Source organism: Melozone crissalis, unplaced genomic scaffold, assembly GCF_028551555.1.
Source record: "Melozone crissalis strain CALT ecotype California unplaced genomic scaffold, PUWL_Pcris_2 ptg000090l_1, whole genome shotgun sequence".
Lineage (NCBI taxonomy): Eukaryota > Metazoa > Chordata > Aves > Passeriformes > Passerellidae > Melozone > Melozone crissalis.
This window is the reverse complement of record NW_026535867.1, coordinates 2,795,947-2,823,100: the sequence shown is the minus strand read 5'-3', so window position 1 is coordinate 2,823,100 and position 27,154 is coordinate 2,795,947. Positions and strand designations below refer to the sequence as shown.

General features: G+C 39.3%; 1 protein-coding gene across 2 annotated transcripts in view; it reads left to right on the top strand.

Annotated features, from left to right (window-relative positions):
* USP9X (ubiquitin specific peptidase 9 X-linked) overlaps positions 1 to 27,154 on the top strand; it is a 100,553-nt gene that overhangs the window by 18,037 nt on the left and 55,362 nt on the right. For both annotated transcript variants that reach the window (XM_054291345.1, XM_054291344.1), the window contains exons 2-13: positions 5,975 to 6,228; positions 9,790 to 9,935; positions 10,239 to 10,318; positions 14,303 to 14,415; positions 14,750 to 14,968; positions 16,186 to 16,301; positions 16,559 to 16,810; positions 16,888 to 17,026; positions 18,518 to 18,670; positions 22,392 to 22,496; positions 23,973 to 24,179; positions 25,004 to 25,140. In XM_054291345.1, the coding sequence (XP_054147320.1) occupies positions 6,133 to 6,228; positions 9,790 to 9,935; positions 10,239 to 10,318; positions 14,303 to 14,415; positions 14,750 to 14,968; positions 16,186 to 16,301; positions 16,559 to 16,810; positions 16,888 to 17,026; positions 18,518 to 18,670; positions 22,392 to 22,496; positions 23,973 to 24,179; positions 25,004 to 25,140 (1,763 nt within the window). In that variant the 5' untranslated portion in view covers positions 5,975 to 6,132. The remainder of the gene's footprint in view (positions 1 to 5,974; positions 6,229 to 9,789; positions 9,936 to 10,238; positions 10,319 to 14,302; positions 14,416 to 14,749; positions 14,969 to 16,185; positions 16,302 to 16,558; positions 16,811 to 16,887; positions 17,027 to 18,517; positions 18,671 to 22,391; positions 22,497 to 23,972; positions 24,180 to 25,003; positions 25,141 to 27,154) is intronic.

Sequence of the window (27,154 nt, the reverse complement as noted above, 5' to 3'; positions counted from 1 at the left end):
TGAAGGTTTCAGGACAATTCCCCTTTATTTTGTTATGTGAATTTGAGGACAAATAAAATTGTATGTTTACATGGATGTTCTCAATGTTCCAGAAACTGATGCTGCCAGATTACTAATTTCAGGTGTATTATGTGGAATGATCACCAAAAAAAGGGTGCTTGAAGTAACCTGGTTTTCAGTGAGAATAGTTTAGTTTGTAACCATCACAGCTACTCAGATTCTCTCTTGTACTGTACCATTAAGACATTTACTACTTTGAACTTTGTTGGAACCTGATGCAGTTGACTTGTCTCATGTACACTCACTTCTTTAGGACGAGAAGGAGCTTAAAGGGTTTTTTTCTGTAATATTTGCTATTTGAGATAACATTTTCTGACTGCTGCTTATCAGGTATTTTTAAATGTTGATAGTTAGACACTTCTTGCTCTTCTGAATAGTAGCTAAATGACAGGTTTTGTATTAATCATTGAATGCATTTCACTTTCACTGCATGTCAGTGTTAATGAGTGAAGTGCTGTGACCTCCAGTTCTCTATTCTGATTATGTAAATAATTTCCTCCTTCCTGAAAGATACAAGGCACAGGGAGGAAAGAAAATGGAAAATGTGTGGGGGTGTCTGTATGTTGTAACTACTGAATTAGGTCAGTGTTACAGATTTGGGGGAGGTGTTTCTGGTTGAAAAGTCGTTCTGGTTGAAATAAAGGCATGGGGTAGAAGTCTAGAATTTTTAAACTAGAATCACATCATAATCCTTGTGATGAGTCAGTACTTATTAAGGTTTTAAGAAGGCAGTTCCTAGAATCCTGTATGAAACAAATCGGTGATACCTTTCAACCTCAAATTTGTATTGCTGCTGTTAAGCCTTTTTGCAGTACACATCACACTTGTAATGAAGCACATCTGTGAGCTCCCATTTCATGGGAACATCATTCTGTAAATAAATTGCTGTATGGTTGTTAGAAAGCTCTGTTGTTACTTGTTAAGCAAGTGTTACTCTGGCATTCATTGTTACCACATGGCAAAGTAGATTTTGTGACATATGTCCTCACTTGTGGATAACCAGAATACTTCAATTAAAGGAAAAACAGTTCTGTCCCCCTAGATAGGGCTTAGGTAAGGCTCATAAATAATAAAATGTATTTTGAGGTTTGCCTCTGTCATCTGGTACCGTGCATTTGCTTTTTTCTGAGACTCTGTATTTTAAGTAGCTAATTCAAGGAAAAGGGATGGATGTAGTGGGCTATTTCAGTTACTTTTGATGGGGAGACTTTTAGAAACTCAAATGAAGGCCATTCTAGAAGTCAGCTGTATTAGAAAAATATACTTGTTCCTTTATCATTGCATGCTGAGATGCCATCCTTTGTGTCATGCTGTAACAGAGTATTGTGTACATGTTTGCTTCTTACCTAGCACTTATCCAGGAACCCACATCTGATTTTTTTTCCCCCTGGCTTTTGAAAAGCTTGATTTCTCCCCAGAACAAAATGAAACTATTCTGCCATGTAGGCATGAGACTGCAGCCTGTGGGAGCTGAGGTTCAGGTGTGCAGCTGTACTGGGTGGTTGAGCCTGGAAGCAGAGGCACGTCCTCGATGACAATGCTGTGCCTGGTGTCCTCTCTGTGGGCTCCTCTCATGGAGCTCCTGGGTGGTGCCTTCTGAATGGGGACCATAGGGAGTCAAAAAATCTATAGTTGTCTTTTTCTGGGACTGCTGAAATTCCAGGGAGTCAGGTGGAGCAAAAACTGGCTTTCACTTGGGATTTAGTGGTGGATCAAGGTGACAAAAGGAGATGGGAACAACATGTCAAATAGGAATTTTCTCAGTTGGCATCAAAAGCAGGAGTCAGTGGGATTCATTTGACTCAGTCTTCATAGCCTCATAAACTGCTTGATTAGCAGTAGAGGAGTGAGTTTGTCACCTAGCAGAGTTCTGTCTGTATCTTGACCCTGTGTTAAAACATCCATTCAGAGCTTTGGGTAAAGGTAATGTTTTTTTATGTGACTTGTACCTGTGGTGTAGGGCAGCCCTGGGTGTATGGGCAGAGTGGGCAGTGAGGTACTGGAGGGCAGTGCTGCAGAAAGGGACCTGGGAGTCCTGGTCAGTGGAGAGTGGAAGGTGGGTCAGCAGTGCCCTGGCAGCCAGGAGGGACATCTGTGTCCTGAGGGACACCAGCTGGGTGAGGGAGGGGATTGTCCTGCTCTGTGGTGGCCTTGCCCTAAGCTGGTGCTCAATGATGTAAGAAAGACATGAAGTTCTTAGAGAATATCCAAAGGAGGGCCATGAGGATGGTGAGGGGTCTTGAGGGGAAGCCGTGTGAGGGGCGGCTGAGGGCCCTTGGTCTGTTCAGCCTGGAGGAGACTGAGGGGAGACCTCAGTGCAGTCACAGCTTCCTTGTGAGGGGAACAGGAGGGGCAGGCACTGATCTCTGCCCTGTGGGAACAGTGACAGGACCCAGGGAATGGCCTGAAGTTGTGTCAGGGCAGGTTTAGGTTGGATGTCAGGAAAAGATTCTTCCCTAGAGGGTGGCTGGGCACTGAACAGACTCCCCATGGCAGTGCTCACAGCACCAGCCTGGCAGAGAACCAGAAACATTTGGTGAATGTTCTTGGGCACACAGTGTGACTCCTGGGGATGGCTCTGTGCAGGGCCAGGAGTTGGACTGGATGATCCTTGTGGGGCCCTTCCAGCTCAGTGTATTCTGTTGATTCTAGGATAGTGTGCTGAATCCAAAATCAGAAATAGTAGAAATGAGATGTATATAAAAACTAACAGGGTACTCATTAGAGTTCAGCTGAATTGTTGAATTCAGCTCAATTGTTCTATTGTGCTGTCTGTACACTTACATATACATATATGTCACTGCATCAGTTTACATTTGTTTATAAATTGTCAAATTCATTATAAATAGGTATAAAGGCAATTCTTGAGCTGAGCCAAAGTGTGCCTTGATGTGTTGTAACTCTAAAAAATTGAATTGAATAGCCTGAATTAAGGAAGTGATGGGAATTCAAAGTTTCATGCTTTATTAGTTCTAGAGAGGTTAAAGCAGTGGTGTGTTCTCTGTGGGCCTGCAGTTTGATGTTTTCTCTGAAACAGAAATGGTGAATGAGTGGCTGAAAACAGGACTGGTGAACCACTGCCTTCTAATACTGTTTAAATTGCATGAATTGGATTATAATTGCATTTACAAAGGTATGTTTGTATATTCTGTAATTAAAAGGAAAATACCTGAACAAGGATTTCCCTGCAATTGAGAGCATGCCTCTGACTACAAGAACCACTCAGATGATTTATTGGAAATGGAATGTCTTTAGTTAGCTGCAGCATAACTTGAAGTTACTATTGTGTGTCTTGAGGACATCTCATAAACTTGGAGGGAGAAGTGATGGACTCACTTAGGAAGTTGGCCTCGTCTAATGCACATGACTAAGACAAGTGAAACTCTGTGTAAGCCCTGAAATACACTTTCCTGGGAGTGTAATTTAAATAATATGCATGGAGAATCATCATTAGACCGTAAAGCAAACAATCCCTAAATAAGAGGAAGAAAAAATAGATGAGTCCTTCATGTAAATATTTTGTATTTACTGGCATCTACAAAATTCATAATATTTTTCTTAAATTTTATTTCATTCTATGAATTTGTAAGATTTCAAGTAAATTGGTTATTTCAGTTGTAGCTTCCTTGTATCTTCTTAAGCTGTGCTACTTTTCTTGAGCAGAATGGAATTTATAAGACTGCTTTGCCCACATCCTTCAGCTGAGCACAGAGGCAAATCTGAGGGTAAGTTCACACTGATGTCAGTCAGTCTGGCAGGAGAGCTGCAGTTTGTCCTGGGTCCCTGGCTGGCATTAGGGTGAGCACTCTCTGCCTTGCAGTGCACTACTTCACATAATTAAAGAAACTGAAAAATAATCAGTCTTTGTACATTTGGTGGGCTTTTGGTGTTGTTTTCTTTAGGAGTCTGAAGCAGCTCAATTCATGAGAATTCAGCCCAAAGCATTGGGATAGGGAAGAGATGAAATCAAGCAGCTTGCCCTTGGCACCAGCTGTTTTGGAACTGCAGCTGCTGGTGGACACCACTGCCTGCAGTTTAAGGCAGCCTGGAGCAGGACTGCTGCTGAAATGAGCTGTTTTACCATTTTCCTGCTTTGCTGCCTCGCTCCTTGTGCCAGCACAAGTGTTTTATGTGGCTGCTCTGTGACCCAGCCCTGTTAAGGAGGAGTGGTGGTGATTAAAGGAGGTTTATTGTGGTGGGGTTGGCTTAGGGCTGCAGAACAGTGCAGTGGGAGCTGGCAGCAGTTTGATTTCACTGGTTTGTGTGAGTACCTCCAAACCTCCATCAGGTAGTGCAGAACTGACTGCATTGAACTGCAGTAGACTGCAGTGTGTGTGTGTGTGTGTGTTTGTATATATATATGTGGCAGAAAACCTACTCTTGCTGGCACTTTCTACTTAGTGATCTTTATAAACATCAGTAAAAAACAATTAAATACTCAGGAGGGCATTTTTTAAAAAGCACAAATTAAATACCGAATACATTCATTTCAAAAATTGCATTTCAAAAATCAGTTTCTTCCTAAAGAAAGCTTTGAGTTGGTAATGCATTTGTTCTGGACTTAGTAGGCTTACTAAGCCTTATGAATATGAATTATGAAAGCTAGAGATGGATAATAGTTGAGTGTTTTGAAACAGTACAATTTTACTGAAAAGTGAACATTATTCTAATGGCATTATTAGAGATGTCTAAGTTTGTTGGTGCTGTTAATACTAGAGACTAGGCAGAGGAGTTAGAGTGTATTCAGTCAATTTTTATTGTGTATGTCGTGCCTTGCAAATTCACACAATATAAGAAAAGATTTTAAAGTGTCTTGGAGAAAGATAACAGCATTGAAACTTAACTTGAGATGAGACATCATAATAAAACACTTAGGAATATGCATGGTGTTACAACAGAAATTTCACTCCAGTTGTTCACTTGAGGTTTTGGTGATTGGATCAGGAACTCAGCACTGCCAAATGCATCTTCCTGGAAACTCATACAACTCTTTGTATCACCTTACTTGGCTCTTTAACTTCCTGGGAGCTGTTTTTGTTTTATGTGGTGCTTAGAAGTCTGAGTTGCTCTGGGAAATTACATTTCGGCTTCCGTGGTTATACAGTGCCTGGTGCTATCAAGTGGAATTGCTGTTAGAACTTGATGCAGCTCTTTTTGTCTCTGTATAACACAGTGGAGTTGAAACACAGTGAATATGGAACTGTTGGTATAGCATTGCAACTTCAACAAATCTGATGTCACAATTTTCTTCATATAATCTGCTAAACCACGTGGTGGGGATGTGATGGGCTTTGTAGTGGGGCTGAAAGGCCAGTGGATCCAGGCTTTCACAGGCACATGCTGGGAAAAGGGGGAATGCAAGTCCAATTTCCTGGGTGAATACTGATGTGCCAAGAGGAGTTTGGCTGCAGGGTCTCTATTAGTCTCAGCTGAGGTAGAATCAGTCTCTCAACTCCCTCTGACATCTGCAGTTAGACACTGTCAGGAGGAGAGTATTGCAAAGATTACAAATTTGGCTTTTTAGGCTCTTAACCAAGTCATTTCTACATAGACCTTGAGCAGCACCATGAATTCAGATGAGAATCTACTCTAGGAATTTGGGCACTAAAGAGTCAGAGCAAAGAGCTGCACACATTTACTCTGAACAGAGTAAACAGACACACATTTGGAAGGTGTGTCAGTGCCTCAATGGTATAAAGGTGATTGTAAGTGTAATTTTTACTTAGAACATTAAAATAATGTTAAATATTTCAAATGTGACTTTGTCAGTTCTATTCAATAAGAAGAAATAATAAGTCTAAAATAAAAGATTCTTTATAGCAATGTATTTGTTTCTGTAATGTTCTTTTCCAGGTGTGGATTGAGTTTCCTGTATATGTTAATACAGCATGTTGTCTTTTTTTTCCCTCTCCAGATTATGCAATGGTCTCTGCAAGATGGCATGTTCTTGAGTTGGAGATTTTTAAGGCAAGCATATGCTGGTACTTCAACTTTACTAAGTGGACTATAATTTCTTCTCTCACATCAACTACATAAGCAGACAAAATTGCAAAGATCTGCCCTGTGTCGAGTATGACAGCCACGACTCGTGGCTCTCCGGTAGGAGGGAATGACAGCCAGGGCCAGGCTCCTGATGGACAGTCCCAGCCTCCCCTCCAGCAGAATCAGGTATGGTATTAACAATCAATTCATCTCAAAATAAAGGACTTTGTTCTTTAGAAATAGTGTTCCTGAATTATTTGAATCTGTACATTTCTGGAGATCTCTAGTTAAGTTAGAGGTTTCTGTGTGCGTGTCTGGAAGTACAGCAATATTTTGAGGCGTGAAGGCAGTGGTATTGGCAAAGTAAATATGGTTAAAGAGCCTGGCATTGTAAAAATGCTGCCTTTTCAGGCAGTGGCATGGTTCTTTCAAGAATGCCTGTTTTGGATAAAAAGGCTTCTTGGATTAATACCAGAAGCTTCCTCAGAGCCACATTGCAGAACCTGCCACAGATCGGTAGACTCACACCACATCTGTGAGTTCAGTTTCTGCTCAGTTTTGCAAAAGCACTTTCTGGCTAAAGCAGCTTACTCAGGTATCAGCCCTTCCAGAGCAGCTGCATCCGGGTCTCTGTTCATTGTACTGCACTTCCTGAACAGCTTCTCATGTTCCTTGCTTTCAAAAGAAAAGCAGAAGCTTTCATATATTACATCACAGCGTAATGATTCTTTTTTGTTAGGCAAAAAAATACCAGAGAAGATGCAGTATCATGTCAAGCCAAAACCATTTAGGAGAAGAACTATGCTTTGTTATTTAATTCAGTGTGAAGATGGTATTTTTTTAATACCATAAGGTTTAGTGATTGCTCCTTCCTGAGAGTGAATTGTACTTTGATACGTGGGGAGGCCTGGCCCTGAACTGCCAAGGAAGTCTTGACTGTCTGACTCCCTCTGCCTCCGTGGGATGGGGAATTGGAAGGAAAAAGTGAGAAACTGTTTGGGCTGAGATAAATGCAGTTTAATAAATGAAAGGGGTAGGGGGAAACAAGTGATGCAAGTGCCATCACTCACTAGCAGCTGATGATGCCCAACCAGTCCCCAAGCAACAGCTGCCTTGGGAAAAAACCCCTTTGTTTTATTGCCAAGTGTGATGCTCTGTGGCATGGAGTGTCTTTTGGGTCATTTCAGGTCAGCTCTCCCGGCTGTGTCCCCTCCCAGCCTCTTGCCCTGCTGACTGCTGGGGGCAAAGTGAGAATCACAGGATGGGTAAGGTTCGAAGGGACAACTGGTGGTCATCTAATCCAGGGTGCCTGCTCAAGCAGGGTTCCCTAGACCACCCTACTGGGGATTGTGACCAGACAGTATATCTGCAGAGAAGGAGACCCCACAACCTCTCAGGGCAATCCATTCCAGTGCTTAGTCAGCCTCATTGTTAAGTTCTTCCTTGTGTTCAGGGGGAACTTCTGTGTTCCAGTTTTTGCCTGTTACCTCTTGTCCTGTTGCTGGGCATCACTGGGCAGAGTCTGGCCCGTCCTCTGACACCTTTCTGCAGATATTGATGAGATCCTCTCTAAGCCATCTCCAGGTTAAACAGGCCCAGTTCCCTCAGCCTTTCCTCAGTGAGATGCTCCAGTTCCTTCATCATTTTTGCCATTCTCTGCTGGAGCTGCTCCAGGAGCTCCACCTCTCTCCTGTCCTGATGAGCCTCAAACTCCAGGTGATCCTCACCAGGGCTGAGCAGAGGGGCAGCATCACCTCCCTGACCTGCTGGCAGTTCTCTTCCTAATGCACCCCAGGATCCCATTGACCCTCTTGGCCACAGGGACACGGTGCTGGCTCAGGGGCAGCTCATTGTCCACCAGCACCCCCAGGTCCTGCTCCCCAGAGCAGCTTCCCAGCAGGTCAGTCCCAGCCTGTCCTGGTGCCTGGGGTTGTTCTTCCCCAGGGCAGGACCCTGCATTTGCACTTGCTGGGTTCCAGGAGGTTCTCTGCCCATCTCTCCATGCTGTCGAGGTCCTTCCCAAGGGCTGCAGGGCTCTCTGGGGGTACTGGCTGCTCCTCCCAGCCTTGTGTCACCAGAGAACTCACTGAGGAGGCCTCTGCCCTCAGCCAGGCCATTGATAAATAAGTAAAACAGTCCTGGGCCAAGTATTGAACCCTGGGGGCCACCACTGGGGCCAGGCCTCCAACTGGACCCTGTGCCACCAAGTAGCAACCTCTGAGATCTGCCATCCAGGCACTTCTCAGTCCACCTCAGTGTCCACTCACCCTGTCCTCGCTTCTTGAGTTTGTGGATGCAGAGGCTGTGAGAGACAGCACCAGAGCCTTGCTGAAGTTGAGGCAGAACAACATCCCCTGCTCTCCCCTCATCCATCCAGGTTGTTTCATCATAGAAAGCAATCAGGCTGCTCAGACATGATTTACCTCTGGTGAATCCATGCTGACCTCTCCTGATTTCCTTCTTGTCCTCCATGTGGGTAGAGGTGGCCTCCAGAGTCGCCTCTCCAGGCGTTGAAGTGAGGCTGACTGGCCAGTAGTTCCCTAGGTCCTCCATCTTGCCCTTATTGAAGACTGGGGTGACATTTGCTTTCTTCCAGCCCTCAGGCACCTCTCCTGCCTTGCTATGATTCCAGCAGTTCTCAGCACTTGTGGGTGCATCCCATCAGGGCCCATGGACCTGTGGATTTGAAGTTTAATTACATGGTCTCCATCCAGTCCTCTCAGCCAAATGAAATTTCTTTCCTCTAGACCATCTCCCCAGTCTCCAGGCTGAGGCAGCCACAGGACCACATCTTCCCATGTATTTATTTTGGTTGTGATGCATTTGAAGAAGCCCTTGTTGGTACCCTTGACATCCTTAGCCAGGTTTTATTCCAAGTGGGCCTTGGCTTGCTTCATTGCTTGTGTTCAGACTCTGACAACATCCCAGGTGGCCTTTCCTGCTTCCACCTCATGGTATCTCCTGCCTGTGTCTGAGTTCTGACAGGAGCTATCAAAGAGAAAAACAGGCCTTGAATCTGTGATAGCACTGTTCACCAACAGACAAAACACTGATGTGTTCCCAGTGCTGTTTTGGTCCCAAATCCAAAACCTAGCGCCCTACAGGCTGCTGTGAAGAAAATAACACTTCCTGCCAAACAGATGTGGCGCAGCAGGTGAAAAATGTTCTTGAGGTTTTGTCTTCCTAAGTCTTGCTCTTATTGTCAGTTCTTACTATTTCTGTGTATGAATAATGAGAGACATCTGCATAACGTGTTGTATTTTGCATGGTCCATCAGAGAGGATCTAACTTTGTTCTTCAAGGTTGATTAGTAGATGGTTATAGTAGTGAGTCACTCATGTTTAGCAAACTCTTTAAGAAAGTGCTTTTCATTGTTGTTTTCTTCTGTGCTTTTGTTGAGACTGTCTCTCTACTTAAAGTAATCAACTTTTCTGGACAAGATTTATAAAAACTGGAGCTTCAGTGTATTTATTTCACCTTCTGGAAGAATGATCTACTGAAAGTAGAAGCTGTTACCAAAAAAACCCCACTTTCCTCGCTGGGAAAGTAGCTTGATTTTTAAACTGCCATGATAGAAAAATATAGCACATTTTATGCTCTATTTTTATTAATAAATCTGAAATAAAACTATTTTATATTGATACGTACTTGTGCTGATTCTTTGGAATACATTATGACAGAAAACTGCCAAAAGAAGTGGAACACAAGTGCAGGTAGTACTTGAAGTATTTTCCATCTTCATTTTAGACTTCTTCACCTGATTCTTCAAATGAGAACTCCCCAGCTACCCCGCCTGATGAGCAGGGCCAAGCTGATGCTCCACCCCAGCTTGAAGATGAGGAGCCTGCATTTCCACACACAGACCTGGCAAAGTTGGATGACATGATCAACAGGTATTTTCACACTTTTTTAAAAAGGTGTTGATGATTTGTGCAAACATCTTGATAGTGGAATCAGAATTTTTATATCTTTGTTTCACTGGACTTCATGAAATGCTTTTTTTGTTGGGTTAAAGTTGTAAAGAGAAAGAAGCTTGAAGCAGAATGTGGTTTTCTTTGGGTTGGTTAGTGTAATACTTGTCAGGGCATTTAAAAATCTATGTACTGAGCCTATATTTAAAAGCATTACAATGGGGCAAGAATTCTTGATTTTTCAGAAGCAGAATTGAAATTGGGTTTGTTTGTTTTTGAATATAGGCCTCGATGGGTTGTTCCTGTATTGCCGAAGGGGGAATTAGAAGTTCTTCTAGAAGCTGCTATTGACCTAAGTAAAAAAGGTAACTGAAAGACCTTTGATTATTGGAACTGGTGTGCAAAGTTCTTTTTTGTCTTTTGAATCCCTGGTGAAGGCTTAAAAATTGTTAATAATTTCTGTTACAACCTGGTCTTGAAGATTGTATCAGAGTGCTATGCAAAATCTTATGAGAACTTTAAAAAAGCCATGAATGTAGTTAGGAATAGGTGCCTTAGCACGAGCTGGGAAGTTGAATAAGCTCAGAGACATAAAAATCCTGTCATTCGTGTCATACCTGTTTTCTGTATTCACTTTGATATCAAACTAGTGGGTTTGGTCTTTATAGCAGATGCTAAAATGCAAAGAATTCTAGTTGTTTTTATTTTTTAATAAGTTTCTAGTCTACCTTTCAAATATCTTGCCAGAAATTTTTGTTCAGTTTTGGCACTTGTATGCTTCTAAGAATATCAGAGAAAAGTTAGAATTTTAAACAGCATGGCTTAGACTAATTGTCCTAGCAGTGCTTGCTGATGTCTGACTTGGGAGTAAGACAGTGTATGTGACTGTTAAATTGTACTGGTCAGATTGACAGGTTTGCCATGTGTTCTGCAAAGTTCTGTTCTCCTGGGAGATTGCTTGTGTTTGAGTAATAGCAAGAGTCACAGCAAAATAATTTTTTAGGATACCTGCATTTACCAGCTCTTTGTGTTTTGAACACAGCATTATACCAAGTGCCTGCTCTTTCTTCTGCATAGGTGCTGGCCCAGGACAACTTCATTTCCATGTTAATAAATGTTATTTTTAGGCAGCTTTAAGACTAAAGCTGATTGTGGTCATGATATTCTGGGTTGTCTTGATTGCTTAGTCTCTTTTGCTTTGGAGCACTCTGTGGAGAAACAGAAGTTAGGGTGCATCCTTGTGATCCAGCAAGGATAATGACATATTGTTGCCAACACTGATTTATCAGCTCTGGTTGTGCTTGGAATTGGTGGCTTTGTGTGTAGCTGGGTCTGGCAGGAATCCTCAAGCAAGTGTAGGATGCTCAAGGGATCACATCTGTTCTGAAGGGAAAAGAATGCCAGCTTCTCAAGAGAAAGTGCAGCCACCTTTGTGTCTGGGTGGTTGGAACAGTGCAGTAAGAAGAAATTATCTGCTTGTGATTTGTGAGAGAGTAGAACTATATTCTGCCAGCTGTTAAATCATCTTTAAAAAGAAAAACAACCCAAAACCTGAAAGCTGTCAATGCACTGAAGTAATAAGAGCAGAATGAGATTTCTAACTACTCCTGACATCAACATACTTCCCCAAAGCATCAGGCTTATTTGAAAGTTCCCCAGAAGAAAAGCTTATTTTTCCTGTTGAAGTTGTGAAAAACAGTGGAAACATATTCATTTGCTTTTGCACTTTGGTTTAATTAAGTTGTTGGTGTGCAATTCTAAAAAGTACCTCTGTGTTGCTACTTAATTATATTTCCTCTTTGAATGAATTGCTGTGTGTAAATGCTATGATTATTAGATAAGGGAAAAACAAGCAAAGCTCTTAAAAGCAGTTGTTTACTGTGCTGTCTTTACAGCTTCATCCTGGATTTTTGGAGGGTTTTTTGCTACTTGAAGTTACATGATGGCTAATGTGGTTCCTTTTAAATAACTTCCAGTTCCCAAGGAATATGATAGGGTGTAACTGACACTGTTTTGGTAGCTCAGAGCTTGGCAGACACTGTTTGAGAGTGGGATATATATAGAGAAGCAATAGAAATGGTTTGGTTGTGTCTATTTCTTAATAGATTTAACTGCTCCATTATCTCAGTAACATCTATAATTCAACCCTTTGCTACCTGTCTGTGGGAATTTTTCATATTCTGACAAGATGTGTTTCCAAAAGGAGGAACTGAAAGGATATACTGAGAAATAATCAGCTTTTGAATTACATAAACTCTATATTTCTGACTGTATCCTATTTAAATTGTGAATTAACAGAAACTAGAAAGACCCCACTACATGTTTTTGCAGGCACCATTTTCTTGTGGTTAGGGCTCTTAAAAACCTTTTATTCCTAACACAGCCCATGGCCATCAGCATTCTGGAGTGACTTCAGGGTAGTTACTTCTTTGTGACCCTGTCTATAAAATAAGAGTGGTATTTGCATTATCTTTAAACCTTTTCAGGAACTACAATTGGACATAACTAAACTAATTGAAAGTACTTATATGAATGAAATGTCAGCATTACCACCTTCAAGTGAAAGGAGTGAATTTGACAGAGTAGTGTGAATCCTGTTAGACTGTGACTTGCATTATTCCTGGCAGATGCACCCATTTATGGAAAATTCTCTTTTTATGTGTAGGCATCGATGTATTATTCTTTGTTAAACAATGAGCCATGAAACTATCAACAGATAGTGTGGAGTTACTTGCTGATAGAAGAAAACCTATTTGAAAAATAGCACTTAATAGCTAGACTGATGTTTATCTTCACAATAAATCTGGAATGCTTATGGCGTATTTCCAGTAATGAGATTTGCTCCAGAAGTAAATGCCGTGGTGAATTGGATCCTATAAATTTAAAAAATAAAAATTTGTTTCTTTTAAGGTTTTAGTTTTCTATAGGCCAGAATATTCTCCACACTTTCTTCAGAAGGATTTTATTGCTCCTGACATTTACACTCAGTTTTTAACATGCTGTCAGAACTTCACGTGTCACACACAAGCAAGATGCAAGGCAACTTCTGGAACTTATAACTAACTTAAACTGAAATGAGATTTCACTGCACAATGTAAACCTTCAGACTTGACTCCAAATCTGTGTTTTTGATGAATTGCATGGAATGAGAGAGAGAGGGAGGCCCTAGGGACAAAAAAAAATTAAATCTGTGTGTGCATGGGTGCGTGTGCATCCAAAAGCTAGGCCAGCCCAGCAATGGGAGTTGTTCCCAGCACCCTTGAAAGACCATCTCCATCTTTCTCAGGATGATTCATCTGCATTTCTGTGGGACCACTACTGAGTTCCTTACTGAAGCTCTATCTTCTGCATTTCCTTGAAATGGATATTTTTACCTGTTTTCACTCACTGGTTTTGCTGTTAGCAAGTAGATAAGAGAGAACATAAAGAAGAATTTTACTTACTCTTATTTTTGCTAGTATATCTATTGAAATATGTTGTAAACGTGGGGGAAAAAACCAACCCAAATCAAATGTTTTTAAAAACAATTTTAAAATTATGTAAAGCAGTAATTTTTGAGGTGGTTTTGCTAGAACATTAATCCAACGAGTTTATTGTCCATTTAAGCTTGTGTAAGTTTGTTTTCATCCAAGACTTGTTTAGAATCAATTCTGAAACTTTAAACACCAAACCTTTGAAGTCCAAATGTTGTGATTTAACCCCAGCCAGCAGCTAAGCACCACATAGCCACTTGCTCGCTGCCCCTCCACTGGGATGGGGGAGAGAATCAGAAAGGGAAAAGTTAAAAAACTCATGGGTAGGGATAAATACAGTTTAAGAGGTAAAACAAAAGCCTTCTGTGCCAGCAAAGCAAACCAAGGAATTCATGCACCACGTCCCATGGCTGGGCAGGTGTTCAGCCATCCCCAGGGCAACAGAGCTCCATCACATGTGACAGTGACTTGGGGAGACAAACAGCATCACTTCAAATGTCTTCCCCTTCCTTCTTCCTCAGCTCTGCAGGCTGATCATGACCCCATATGGCCTGGGATATCCCTGTGGTCCTTTAGGCTCAGCTGGCCCGACTGTGTCCCCTCCCAAATCCTTGTGCACCCCCAGCTTACTGCCTGGCACGGTGGTGTGAGGAGCAGGAAAACCTTGGATCTGAGAGCCCTGCTCAGCAGTAAGGAAAACATCCCTGTGTTACCAACACTGTTTCCAGCCCAAATCAAACACAGCCCTGTATGAGCTACTGAGAAGAACTTATCAACACCAGCACACCAGATCTGCTTTCAGCATGTAAAATGTTCATGTAACAGCTAATGAAATTCTATGTCTAATAGTTTGTTGTTCTTTCTTGTTTTAAATAGGCCTTGATGTCAAAAGTGAAGCATGCCAGCGATTTTTTCGAGATGGGTTAACAATATCCTTCACAAAAATCCTTACAGATGAGGCAGTGAGCGGCTGGAAGTTTGAAATTCATGTGAGTTTTTCAAGTTGTGTTTCTGAAGAGCGTGGTAATTTAAAAAGGAAGGAAACTGCCATTGTGATTAGGGGGAGACTGTAAAAGCTGGAGCTAATCTTTGAAACTCAGTAGCAAGTTGTGAGAAAACTCTTGTGTGCATGGATCTGGACAGGCAGTGGGGAGTCATCTTTCTGTCAGTGTTTCACTTTATTGCCTCCAGAGTTTTGGAAGGAAATAAAACATGAGAGATGATTTGGGGGAGAACTAGAACCATGTATGTTACAAGTTTATAGTTCATATTCGTTGTACAGTCCCCTGCCACATTCTTACTTGTTCTTTTTTTTATTAACAGAGATGTATTATTAACAACACTCATAGACTAGTGGAACTCTGTGTGGCCAAGCTGTCCCAAGATTGGTTTCCCCTTCTTGAACTTCTTGCCATGGCCTTAAATCCTCACTGCAAATTCCACCTCTACAATGGTACTCGTCCCTCAGAAACAGTTCCTGCGGGAGTCCAGCTCGCTGAAGATGAACTTTATGCCCGTCCTCCTGACCCACGATCACCAAAGGTGTGAGGGCCTTTCCAGAGCCCTGTGTTTTACTCTGTGCAGTGTTACCTAATGGCACAGCAGCTGTAGAGAAGTGTTCTTAGAGTGGGGGCAAAAGCCTTCTTCATTCTTCTATCACTAAGATGTTCTGTTGCTTATGACTCCTGATTTAATGTGCATTTCTCCTCTAACTCCTCCTGTCTTTGGTCCACCATCAAACTGTGTCACCTGTTTCTGTGGTAAGCTGGCACAACTCTGCTGGAATGACATTCCTGCTGTGTTAACTGGCTTGCTTGTATTTGCCAGTTGATGCATTTACCTTCTCCCTTAACATGAAATTTTGTAGGTGACACACTTTGAGGAGGAGATTATGTGATAAATTAGGAATTTTCTCTTCCTTTCAGTTTCCAGTGGTGGAAGAAATGTTTTTTAATTGGACATGAGATACCAGTGTCAGTGTGGTTTTTTCAGTGGCTTTGGTTTGGTTTTGTTTTGGGAGGATGTTGAAGGTTTGGGTTTTTTGGTTGTTTGTGTTCTGTAGTTGTGGTTTCTTGGGGTTTTGTTTTTGTTGTTTTATTTTTTTAACTGGAAGTGAAGATTAGCCATCTGTCCTGGTTCTTGAGTCTGAAGTTTTCAGAATTGATCTCCAAATGGCATTGATAAGACTTGAGGAGTTAACTGAATTTTATTTATTTTATATATATATATATACACATATATATGCACACACAACTTTTTTTTTACTTTTTTTTTTTTTTTTTTTTTTTTTTTTTTAGTTTTTTAAATTTTTTTTCTTTAGTTGAAGTGCTGACTATTTACTTGTAAGAACCAAGGATAAAACACTCCAGTGTCCTTCAACTTCCCTTGTGTTGCTAGTTGTGTTTAGAAGAATGTTACTTTGCATCCTTAATGTTTTTATATGTGACATTATCACATCTAGGACAAAGAAAACATACCAGAACTGTCAGACTTTCTGTAATAATCTAACAGCTAAAGTTGGATCTAAATTATAGTCAGTTTTATTCCTAAATAAATTTCTTGAGCAGCTCATCTACAGCATCTGCTCTTTGACATGATAACAGATATCCTGTTGCCTGTTTCTGAGCATTTCCTTAAAACTGAATATGTAAACTGTGTAATGACTGTTTTAAAACAAATGTTGTTATTAAAAGGTGCTTGAAAGTATTTCTGGATGGTACTTTGTGAATACCAGAAAATAACTGCTTGTTTTATTACAGGGTTGGCTAGTAGATCTTATCAACAAGTTTGGCACATTAAGTGGATTTCAGGTCTTGCATGATCGATTCATGAGTGGATCAGCATTGAATGTTCAGATCATTGCAGCTCTCATCAAGTAAGTTTTTTTCTAAATAATGATTTATGCATTTGCAAAAGCTGGACTCAGTATAAAATACTGTGCTAGCAGAAAGCTTAAGACTTTTATTGAAGCACTTCCTTTCACTCCATCTCTTCATTCAGCTGGTTGTGTCTGCCTTCAGCATTTCATGTGCTTCTAAGTAAATATGAGTTTCTTTAATTAATTGCACCTTATTTTCATAATGTTGCATGACTATTGATTATGACACTTTCCTTTTTTTCTTTTTTTTTTAGGCCATTTGGACAATGTTTTGAATTTTTAACATTACATACAGTGAAGAAATACTTCCTTCCAATTATAGAAATGGTTCCACAGTTTTTAGAAAATTTAACAGATGATGAACTGAAAAAAGAAGCAAAGAATGAAGCCAAAAATGATGCTCTGTCAATGATAATCAAATCTCTAAAGAACTTAGCTTCAAGAGTTCCAGGACAAGAAGAAACTGTAAAAAATTTAGAAATATTTAGGTTAAAAATGATTCTTAGGTAAGATGCTACTCCTAATATAATATGCCACTGGTGACATTTTTTTCCACACTTCTTACATTAAATTTTTCTCACAGGTTGTTACAAATTTCCTCTTTCAATGGTAAAATGAATGCACTAAATGAAGTTAACAAAGTAATATCCAGTGTGTCATACTACACTCATCGACATGGTAATCCTGAAGAGGAAGAGTGGCTCACAGCTGAAAGAATGGCAGTAAGTGCTCCTTTTCTGTGAAGTTCATTGCATAAATTTGGTTTCTCCTTTGTACTTCAACTGTAGAAGTAGCTCTATATTGTGGATCCAGCACACATTGTTTATTTTCATATATAGTGTTAAAAACATTAGGCATCATGTCATGGTAATAAAGCACTTTAGAGTGGCCTTTCTGTGAAAAAATGCTGCATTTGTGTCAAAGCTGCTGTTGAGAATTACTTTTCAGTGCTGCTAAAATCATGGTTCAAAAATGGATCATTGGATAGTGTGTGTTTCATATAGAGTTTTAAAAAACCCAGAGAAATCTAGATAAAACAAATGTGATTCATTTGCAATTGCAGTGTTGCAGTAACTAGAAATGTAATGGTCATTTAATTAAGGATATAGTCTGGCTTTGGTGCTTCTACTTTTTCTCATCAGAGTTTTAAGTGCTCTGTTTCTCACATTTCAGAAGCTGGATACTTCAGTACAGAAAACTCTAGATACCACACTTTTGTTTTAATCAATACTTTTGTATTATGAATACTGTTGCTTGAATGTATGTATAGGGAAGTATGAAAATAAGCAATTATAAAACTAAAATAAGAACTATTTTCTCTCAGTTTTTGTGAAATCTAGCTGTGCTAAGTGATTTTTACACTGTTCTGCCCCATCTTTCTGACTGGCCACCTGTTGTGAGGTTTGTAATCTACAAAAGAACATCTGACAAGAAAAAATAACTGCAGTTTTGACTTTTTAAAGCAGTAGGAGGAAATAGGTCTCTTTTTTACACATTTCCTACCTACAGTTTGGCATCTCATACAAGACCTGTGTTTTTAACTGAAAATGCCTAGATTCATTATTTCATGAGACCAGCTTGAATATTGTAAGTCTGATCAAGGACAGTGTTGGAGGTGGTGATGCTGTGGGTGTTTGTTTTCTCTGTCAGTGCTCAGAGCGCATCTTGCTTTGCTTCACTTGGAACAAAATGGTCTGACTGTGTCAGTGACACCACTGAGAAAATTGCATCTCCTTAAATATGACTTGAATATTTGCCTCTGGTTCAGTTAGAAACATTTCAAAACCCTAAAAGTGGCTGTACTTAAATAATCTTTTTATATTTCAGTCCTTGCTTAAGTCCTTTTTATGGGATCTGCTGTAGGTGTACCAGTAGAGTTAGGCATGTCATAAACAATTTGGTTTTGATACTTAGTGGCTGTGAATTGGAAAATAAAAATTTTGTTGCTTGAATAGAAGAGTTAACTCTACTCTTCTTCACATTGGCTTCTTATGTCTGAAATTGTTTGAACATTTTCCAATAATAATGCAGTAATATATTGGATTATTTTAAATGGTGATTTTTTTTGAGAGAGAGGAAATTAAAGATGAAAGCCTTTCTGTTGTGCTGCATCTTTTTTAATCTGTAACAGGTTGGATTTTTGTTTAGTAGTTTAAATATTAATGATGGCACCTGAATAATTTGAGATGGCACTACTTTCTTTTTATATTCAGGAATGGATCCAGCAGAACAACATTTTATCAATTGTACTAAGAGATAGTCTTCATCAACCTCAATATGTAGAAAAACTTGAGAAAATTCTCCGGTTTGTCATCAAAGAGAAAGCTCTCACTTTGCAGGATCTTGACAACATTTGGGCTGCACAGGTAAATAATTCAGCTGCTTGTCTGCTGCTGCACAGGAGGCATCTCCTTGTGTGTCGTGTGGGGAAGAGAACCTGGGCTGCTTCTGCTCTGTGTTAGACAAAGCCAAAGAAAATTTGAGGTGAAATGGTGTTTGCTTTTGGGGTCTTGGAGCTTAAAATTGTCATCTGAAGTGTCTCCAGTGGAAGGGGTCAGCCACACATAAATGTAAAGCCTGAGGGAACAGTTCAGAACATGGAGCAGAGATGATCCTTTTTAAGTATTAACAAACCTTCAGCATTGAGCAGAGGCATGATACACAATAGCTTAGTATTTTAAAATGCATGGAGAAATATGTGTTGCTAATCTCTGAGTTCCATGCAGTTGTGTAAGATTTTCCTGGGCAGAGTGTGATTAGTAAGGCTTATAATGATGACTGTTCTAGAAGTTATTTAGCTGCAAGTTCTTTTCCTTGTGTTGCAGTAATGATTTTTGAAAAGTTACCAATTTTGCAATATTGATGTTTTTACTTACATGGCTGGGGAGATGGATTTCCCTAGCTCTGGGCTGCATGATTCTAATACACAGACTAGGCAGCTGGAGAGACAAAATCATTGAGAATTATCAAGTACACAGAAAATTTAAAGAAAGAGGATTGAAACATAAATGAAGGGTAGTGAAACTCTGATTGTACAAAAAAGTCTTCAGGCCAGTCCTTCAAGTGTGGGAAGGCCAACTCTGGTTTCCAAGGCAGGGAGGGAGGGCTGTGCTGGTTTGGGCAGGGACAGAGTTACATTTCTTCATAGCAGCTTCTGTACTATGTTATCTGAACTCTGAGTTTTCTCACTTTCCCCCTTGTCACTCTCTTCCCCCATGGCACTGTGGGGTGGAGAGCTGGGTGAGCAGCTCTGTGGTGCTCCTTTGCCAGCTGGGTTATACCCTGACAAAGGCCAATACAAGTTTGGTTATTTTGGTAACACAATTTACACGTGTTCATGCTGTTCTGAGACTAGAACAGTTTGGCTTAAATGGACTTAATTTCAGGTTATATTTATATAAGGGAGATCTCTGGTGTTGCAAGTAATTTCATCATGCCTAGGCTTCAGTTCTAGCATGGCAGTAACTGCACAGGCTGAAACTCAATACAGTCTTTTCTTATTATCCCAAAGGCCTGTTAAGAAAATTTCATAATGCAGCAGAGCAATGCACAGATTACTTGAATTAAGGTCTGGGATCATACTGTTAGTTTTTATCTTGCAGTCTGTAGGTCTTTCCACACTACAAGATACCTGTGGAGAAAAAAAAAAAAACCCAAACTTTGAGAGGTTAGTTTGCTGTTAGTAGGCCTCTTTTACCTATTTTAGAGCCTCACTTTTAATAAGATGAGGAAAAAGTCTGAAATTTGGGAAGAAAAGTCTTCCAAGCAATTACCTTGCTCCTAGTGCTTGGAAATAGGACATGTGGATTAGCTAGTGTCAGTCAAACTTTCTACCCTTCCAGAAAAATGTGAATACGTTGAACCCTTAAAAAATGGGGATAGTCCACCTTACTATTTGGAAAAAAAACTAGGAGTAATTTCAGAAGGAATGTTCCATGCCCTTAAATTCCCAGCTTGTTCTGCTCACTTCTTATGCTATCAAGTAGGTGGCTGTGCAGTGCTCTGGCTGTAATTTTGCCCTGTACTTTTTTGGTGTGAAAGTAACTCTTATTCAGGTGGATGGTTTCACTGTGGCTTTAGCCATGGGACTATAATGGACTAAAAAATTAAGAATACTAAAATTTGCTAATACAGAATGATTTTCACCTACTTCACTATTGCCTGTGTATAGTAGTTTTTAGAAGTTCTTATTAAATGACTGCTCCTGAGAGCAGCTGGGGCATGAAATTCAGTAGTGAGGAGTTGATTTACTGTGTAGCTTTATATAACAAGCTATTTTAGCTTGGCCTCAGTGCAGCAGTGGGGGGGTTTTGCTTTCAGGCTCAAGCACTTGTGTTGCTGCCTGGCTTTAGAGGCTCAGCCTGCACCTGAGACACTTTAGTATTACTGAAAGTAATGCAATTATGCTGCTTTTGCCTTTCAAAGGCAACCTAAGTTTTAATTTTATTGAAGTGTTTTCATGTCTTACAGAGCCAGTGCTCACAATATAGGAGTGCATTTGATGAAAGGAATAGTGTTGTAAGTTTCTAAATGCAGGCATTAAGTTGCAGGGGAAGATGCAGCTGTACAAAATACAGAATGGCAGAGGCTGAGGTCTCATGACTTGTGTTCTGGAGTGTTTAACTGGAACTTCACAGGCATTTCCCTGTTCCTGTGCAGCAAGCTGGCAGGTCACACACCAGGTTCCTTACCTCCTCCCACTGTCTGGTTTTGCTTCCCCAGACCCTTCAGTGCTTTACAGTTTCCCCAGATCTGTTAAAAACCTCCCAAATCAGAGTTTTTACCTGCTTTATTCTTGCTTCCCCCAGGAGTTGGCCACATTTCTGTATTATAGATGCTCTTTCTGCCTTGCATGCATTCAGTTTTTCTTTCTATCCAGGAAATGATCTGGCAAGAGGAAAAAAATTACATGATGTTTTCCAAAGTCAAGTGGAATTATGGTTTTAGTAATTCCCCCTCTTGTAATCTGACCCATAATGTGAAAACAAACATTGCTGCTTAAAATGACTTTTTTTAAAACAAAAATTTATGACACCTTATAAAAAATTTAAGGCACAGCATGTAACAAAGCTGTTAGTCTGGGTTTGGTTTTTAGTTTTGGTTTTAAATTACTGATGGAAGCTTTTAGTAGGAATTGAATTTCAAAAGTGCTTATACATGTATTTTTAATAGTGTACAAGATTAATTACATCAGAATGTGTATTCTAGGTATTTGTTTTGCATTTTTTATTTCTCACTTACAACAAAAATTTCTACAGTAAATCAGCTATTGATTCTCATAGTCCACATTTGTTGGTTTTGACTGCAAATGTAAAGTACAGGATGTGTTTTCCAGCCTGGGCAGAAAATTTTCTTCATGCTTGGAGTTAAATGGAACTAGCTTTTTTTGCCCTCATTGTCTTCCTCCTTAAATGTCAAAATTGTGATGTACACAACACTCTCAGTTAAAACTGTGTCTAGTATAAAACTCAGCATCTTGTCCTTAGTTGTTTCATTGCTGGATTTGTAACTTTAAAAGATGCTGGACTTTAAAACATTGTCTGGTAATGAGTTGTTTGCAATAGAAGGCTTTAGTTGTCTGTGAATCCACTAACACAAAGGAGGTACTTCAGCCTGAGAAACTGGTGAAATACTAAAAATTGATTTACACCTTAAAATACCTCAGTGAAATTCAGAAGTGGATTTTGAGTAATTTGTTATAAAAAAAACCCCAAACCATAAAAACCCACACAAAGCAACATAAAAATACCAGTTTGTAAGTTAAAATACCCTTTTAGATTTTCCTGTCCTCTATCCCAGTTTGATTTTGTAGCAGGAACAAAAAAATAAATATTTTGATGCTGCAGTATTTATGGTCTAAATAAATACTTGTATGCACACATACAAAGCACACTTAAATACTTACACTTAAAAGGGAAATCTAAATATTGTGAATTCCCAGTGAAGTTTTCAGTTTGCTGCTCCCACAGCATCAGCTTTTCTTGCTGGCCACCTCTAATAGTCTTCCTTATAAAAATTATGTAGAATGTCTTGCTGCTTGACTTAATATGAACTTTTGGTGGATTCTTTTTCTTTTCTTCCTGACAGGCAGGAAAACATGAAGCCATTGTAAAAAATGTGCATGATCTCCTTGCAAAATTAGCTTGGGATTTCTCTCCTGAACAGCTTGATCACCTGTTTGATTGTTTTAAGGTAATTTTGTGTTTTGACTGTATTCAGGAAATGGGTTGTGAGGGTGTGTGTAAATTTGTGGCTTTTTCACTGTTTTTCTCCTCTTTTAAGATTTGCTAAGTTTCTGTGTGTTAAAACACTTTTTACTGTGTAGCAACAGTTTGAAATATTTAATTCTAGAAAGGCTGTTCTTTAATGAGCACTCTTTGTGAGATTTTCTGTTTACTTCCTGTGTAAAACAAAGGCCTCTTATTTTTGTTTAGGAGACAGTTTTGTTTTCTGGTTTGAACACTTCAGGATAATGCAGGTCTGTGAAGACTGTAGTATTAAAGTTAATTTAGCAATCCGAGGAATATAGAATTTTCCAAATAAAATAAGTTACTTGTCTTAGATACCTTTCTGCATTTGTTCCAAATTAAGAAGTGTTGGTGATTTAGTAAATTATCTTTTTCTCCTGGCATTAGAGTAGGTTTTGTCAGGTTTACTGGGCAGTGCTACTTTTGATCTTTTAAGTAGAGGAGATCAAGGACTTCCGTTCCCTGCTCCCCCAACTTCCTCTTTATCATGTAATAACTTTTCTCTATTTAGCTTACATACAAAATGAAACAGTCTCAGGAAGATAAAGTTGAATGTTTATAAACACACAGTGATTTGTTTGAAACGACAAAACAACTTGTTTCTGAAAGTTTATGTTATTCACTGGCTTTTATTTGCAGCTTCCAGTAGTGGTGCTCTCTGGCTTGTTTCACTGTTTCACTTTCTGGACATGATCTGCTGTACTGCTTGAAAATGCAAGCCAGCTTTGTAGACTCTATTTTCTCTTTTTAGATAAATGCATTATAGTCATATTTTGGCTTACATGCAATTTGTGCTTTGTTTAGTGTGGTCCTGTAGTTTGGTAAATGTGGGTCTAATGTTCAGCTACTTAACCCAGTGCTCAGAAATGCTGTGTATAAACTGTTGTGTCTGACCTTGAGAGATGGATATGAAATGATGGCATATTGAAAACTTATTCAGGAGAAGGTTAATGGAATGCAGGGGCCATGTGTTTCAGTCTGATTCAGAGGCATGAATGATACTAAAGTTTTACTTATGTAGTGATTATAAGTTATTTAAGAAATCTTTTAAGTGTAAGCACTTTTGTGAAAGCATTTAAAAGAAACAGCTGAGCCCACTCTGATTGTTGGTGCAGTTGTCAATGATAATGTTAACTTTTACAAACACATCTGTGATGTTTGAATAAAGAGCCCTCTCTTTTTAAGCTTCAAGGTGAATATGCTGTAGATGTAAATATAATACTGAAGAGAAGAGCTCTTCAGTTGTGTCTGGCTTATGTATTGCTCTAATTTGCTATTCATTATTAATGACAGGAATTAATGGGAAAGTTCTTTATGTAGTTGCATCACTTTATTGTTGCATTGTTTGTTAGCAGTGCTGGTTATGTGTGGAATTTTTAAAAAAAGACTTTTATAATATTTTTTTAAAATCCTGCCTTAGGCAAGTTGGACGAATGCCAGCAAGAAACAGCGTGAGAAGCTGCTGGAGTTAATTCGTCGCCTTGCAGAGGATGACAAGGATGGAGTGATGGCACACAAAGTGCTGAACCTTTTGTGGAATTTGGCTCACAGTGATGATGTGCCAGTTGATATCATGGACCAGGCTCTCAGTGCCCATATAAAAATCTTAGATTACAGCTGTTCACAGGTGAGTAAACCAGTATGAAATCAGTCTCTGAGTTTCCTTCCGCTCCCCACAAAAAATTCAAGCTATTTGGTAATTTAACAGAAGTGTTATTTACATAAATTTGTATGGTTCTATCAACATCCTAGTACTTTAAAAATGCTACAGGACATATTTTAATCAACACCATTGGTGCTTTAATGGGAGAGAGAGAGTGTAATGCATTAGTTTGCCTGTCTTGTTGTAGTTGGTGATGTACTGTAATTAGCACACTGGAAGAATTGGAAAAGAACCCTACCTAGGGAGAAAGAAAAAGCAATCCCCCTCCCCACCCCCTTTGCTCTTTCCCAAACTTCTGCTAATTTGTTTCAGTGGGTTTTGTTGCACTTTTTTTTGTGCCAGTAAGTCCTTATCTGTCGTGTATGTTAGAAAGGACCTAGCAAGATCCTTTTTATACTATGATACACTCTCCTTCCCTCCCCAAACTTCTGTGAAAGTCTGTCAGAGTAGTAATTAATTGTGGTTTGAAATGAATCCATTATTCATCTTGTTAAGAAACAGTTTCTCATTGTTTTATGACAGTGAGTAGAAATAAATGGAAGAAGAAAGGAAATCATTTAAACACTTGTTAAATAAGTAGTGCTTGAGTGCAGGGAGTTTGTAACACACTCTTAGCTTCTGCCAGCCTGTGGTGCTGCTCAGACACTGCTGTTGTGCTTTCATGCTTCAAAACTCAGGTGATCCAGTATTTGTTTGACTTTTGAGTGCTCCATGTTGGACACAAAGAAAGGGAATTGGGACAGTTGTGCAATATGCTTGATTTTGATGATAAACTGCTGTTCTTTAAGGATCGAGACACACAGAAGATCCAGTGGATAGATCGCTTTATAGAAGAGCTTCGCACAAACGACAAATGGGTCATTCCTGCACTGAAACAAATTAGAGAAATTTGCAGTTTGTTTGGTGAAGCACCACAGAACTTGAGGTAAGAATGGGATTCAGATAAAATTTTGTCTGTTGAAAGTTGGATGGGCTGAAATTAAATTTTTTTTTGCAAGAGGTCTGGAAAGTCTAGGTAAAACCATAACCTGTGTTGGAAGATGGTCTTGAGTTTGTTCTAGTGTGTATAAATAGTGTCTAAACAATCAGACACCTAAGTTTGGTAAGAGAGCATTAACTGCTTCTTCATACATGTTTTTAATAATTTTTATGGTAATCTAGTGGAAAATCTGGATTTCTTTTACTGTTATTAATGGAATTTCCTGCCTAACAATGGAATTAGCTTACAAAGCATAAATATGTTTTATGTGCCTATGTGGCTGCATGCACACACATACATACACAAACATAGCTACCCATCCTTGATCTTTGATAATAAATTCTTGCAGGTCATCTAGTTCAAATGCTTAAAATCAAAGGTAGCTTTCTGGTCTGGCTGAAATTCTCTACTGATTTTCTCTCCTGAATGGAATAGATTAGAAATAAATTAGAAATTAGAAATTTTATTTTATTGGGGTGAGGGGGTTTGTTTGTTTATTTTGTCGGGGGTTGATTTGATGTTTGTTTCTGAAAGGAAGAAATAATGAGAAGGCATTATCAGTTTGGACTTGTTGAAGTATACTTGATTATTTTAATTATTTTTAATGTCTTCTCAGTAAAAAAGACTGAGCCGCTAAGAGTATTCGTATTCACATCAGAATTTTTACATACTCCTGAAAAACATTGTTGGCTTATCAGTGCTGCACAATTGCTTTGTTTTAATTCTTGTAAGCAGATAAAGTATTCAAGTCAATATTGCTATTACAGTCAGCTGACAAAAAGGATCAAATCAGGGAAAGCTGAGGAAAATAAGCTGCAGTTTGCACAACACTCTCTTCTTACTGATAGCATTTTCAGGAGCTGTGATAATGTTGCATTCCTGGCTTCTGGAGTTTTATATATTCATTTGGTTTGCAGCATACTTCTCAAATTTTCAGTATATTTCAATTCCTTGCAGTTTTTCATTAATGATTGTTTGAAGTTTATCCAAAAAAGTCACGAAGTTTTCTGCCAATTAGCAGAAAAGTCTGTTTTCTGTGTTGTGGCATCCTTAATCTTTTTTGTGCTGCAAGATCCAGGCAAACCAAGCTACCTGCTTATTCAAGTTGAATACTTTTAGCACAGTGCCTTAACAAAGATACTTTGCTTTAAGTAATTAATTACTGAAGCACTTCAAGCATTCAAGGCACTGATTTAGGTTTCTGCTCCAAAGTAATCTTGGGAGGAACTAAACTTTTTTTGATTGTGGAAGTGTAGGTTTCCTGTATGTTCTATGTTCAATTAAATGGTTTGAATGTCTCTCCTCTTTTTTTTTTTTTTTAATCTGACCATATCTTCCTCAGATTTCAGGGCAGTCTGCATTGCAGTACGTAATAGCACCTTATTTTTATGCCGAATTTGAAAACAAATATGTCAGGAAAGTGAACTTGTAATTAAAAGATTCAATCAAGGAACTTAAAATGATTTGTTAGCAAGATACTGTTGAGGGAGTTGTTTTAGTCAGGTGATGTTACTGCCCAGGTGACTGGGAAATTTGCAAACACAGTTTTGAAATAATCGGTGACTTCCCAGTCCTCTGAGTTTTCTCATAACTCTTAATATTGATACAGTTTGGAAACTGTAATGCATGCATGCAATACCTCTTCCTATCAGCTTCCCTTATTTGACTTAAAACTTTTAACATCCTTCTAGAATTTGGAGTGAAAATAAGTCCAAACAGGTATTTGTGACAGCTGCCTCAAAAACATGTCACAGAGCACATATTCTTTATGCTACTCTTTTGAGGTGGGTCAGCTGACTGGCACTGCCAATGGAAAGTTCAGTCCAGATCAGGAAGTGCTGCTGATTCCTGGCAAAAATCTGTATAAATTATCCTATGCCATTGGCACTGTAGAAATTCTTTTGAGGGGGAGGTTTTAATTGTTGCTAGTTATTCATGCAGTTGAACAAAGTGATGAATT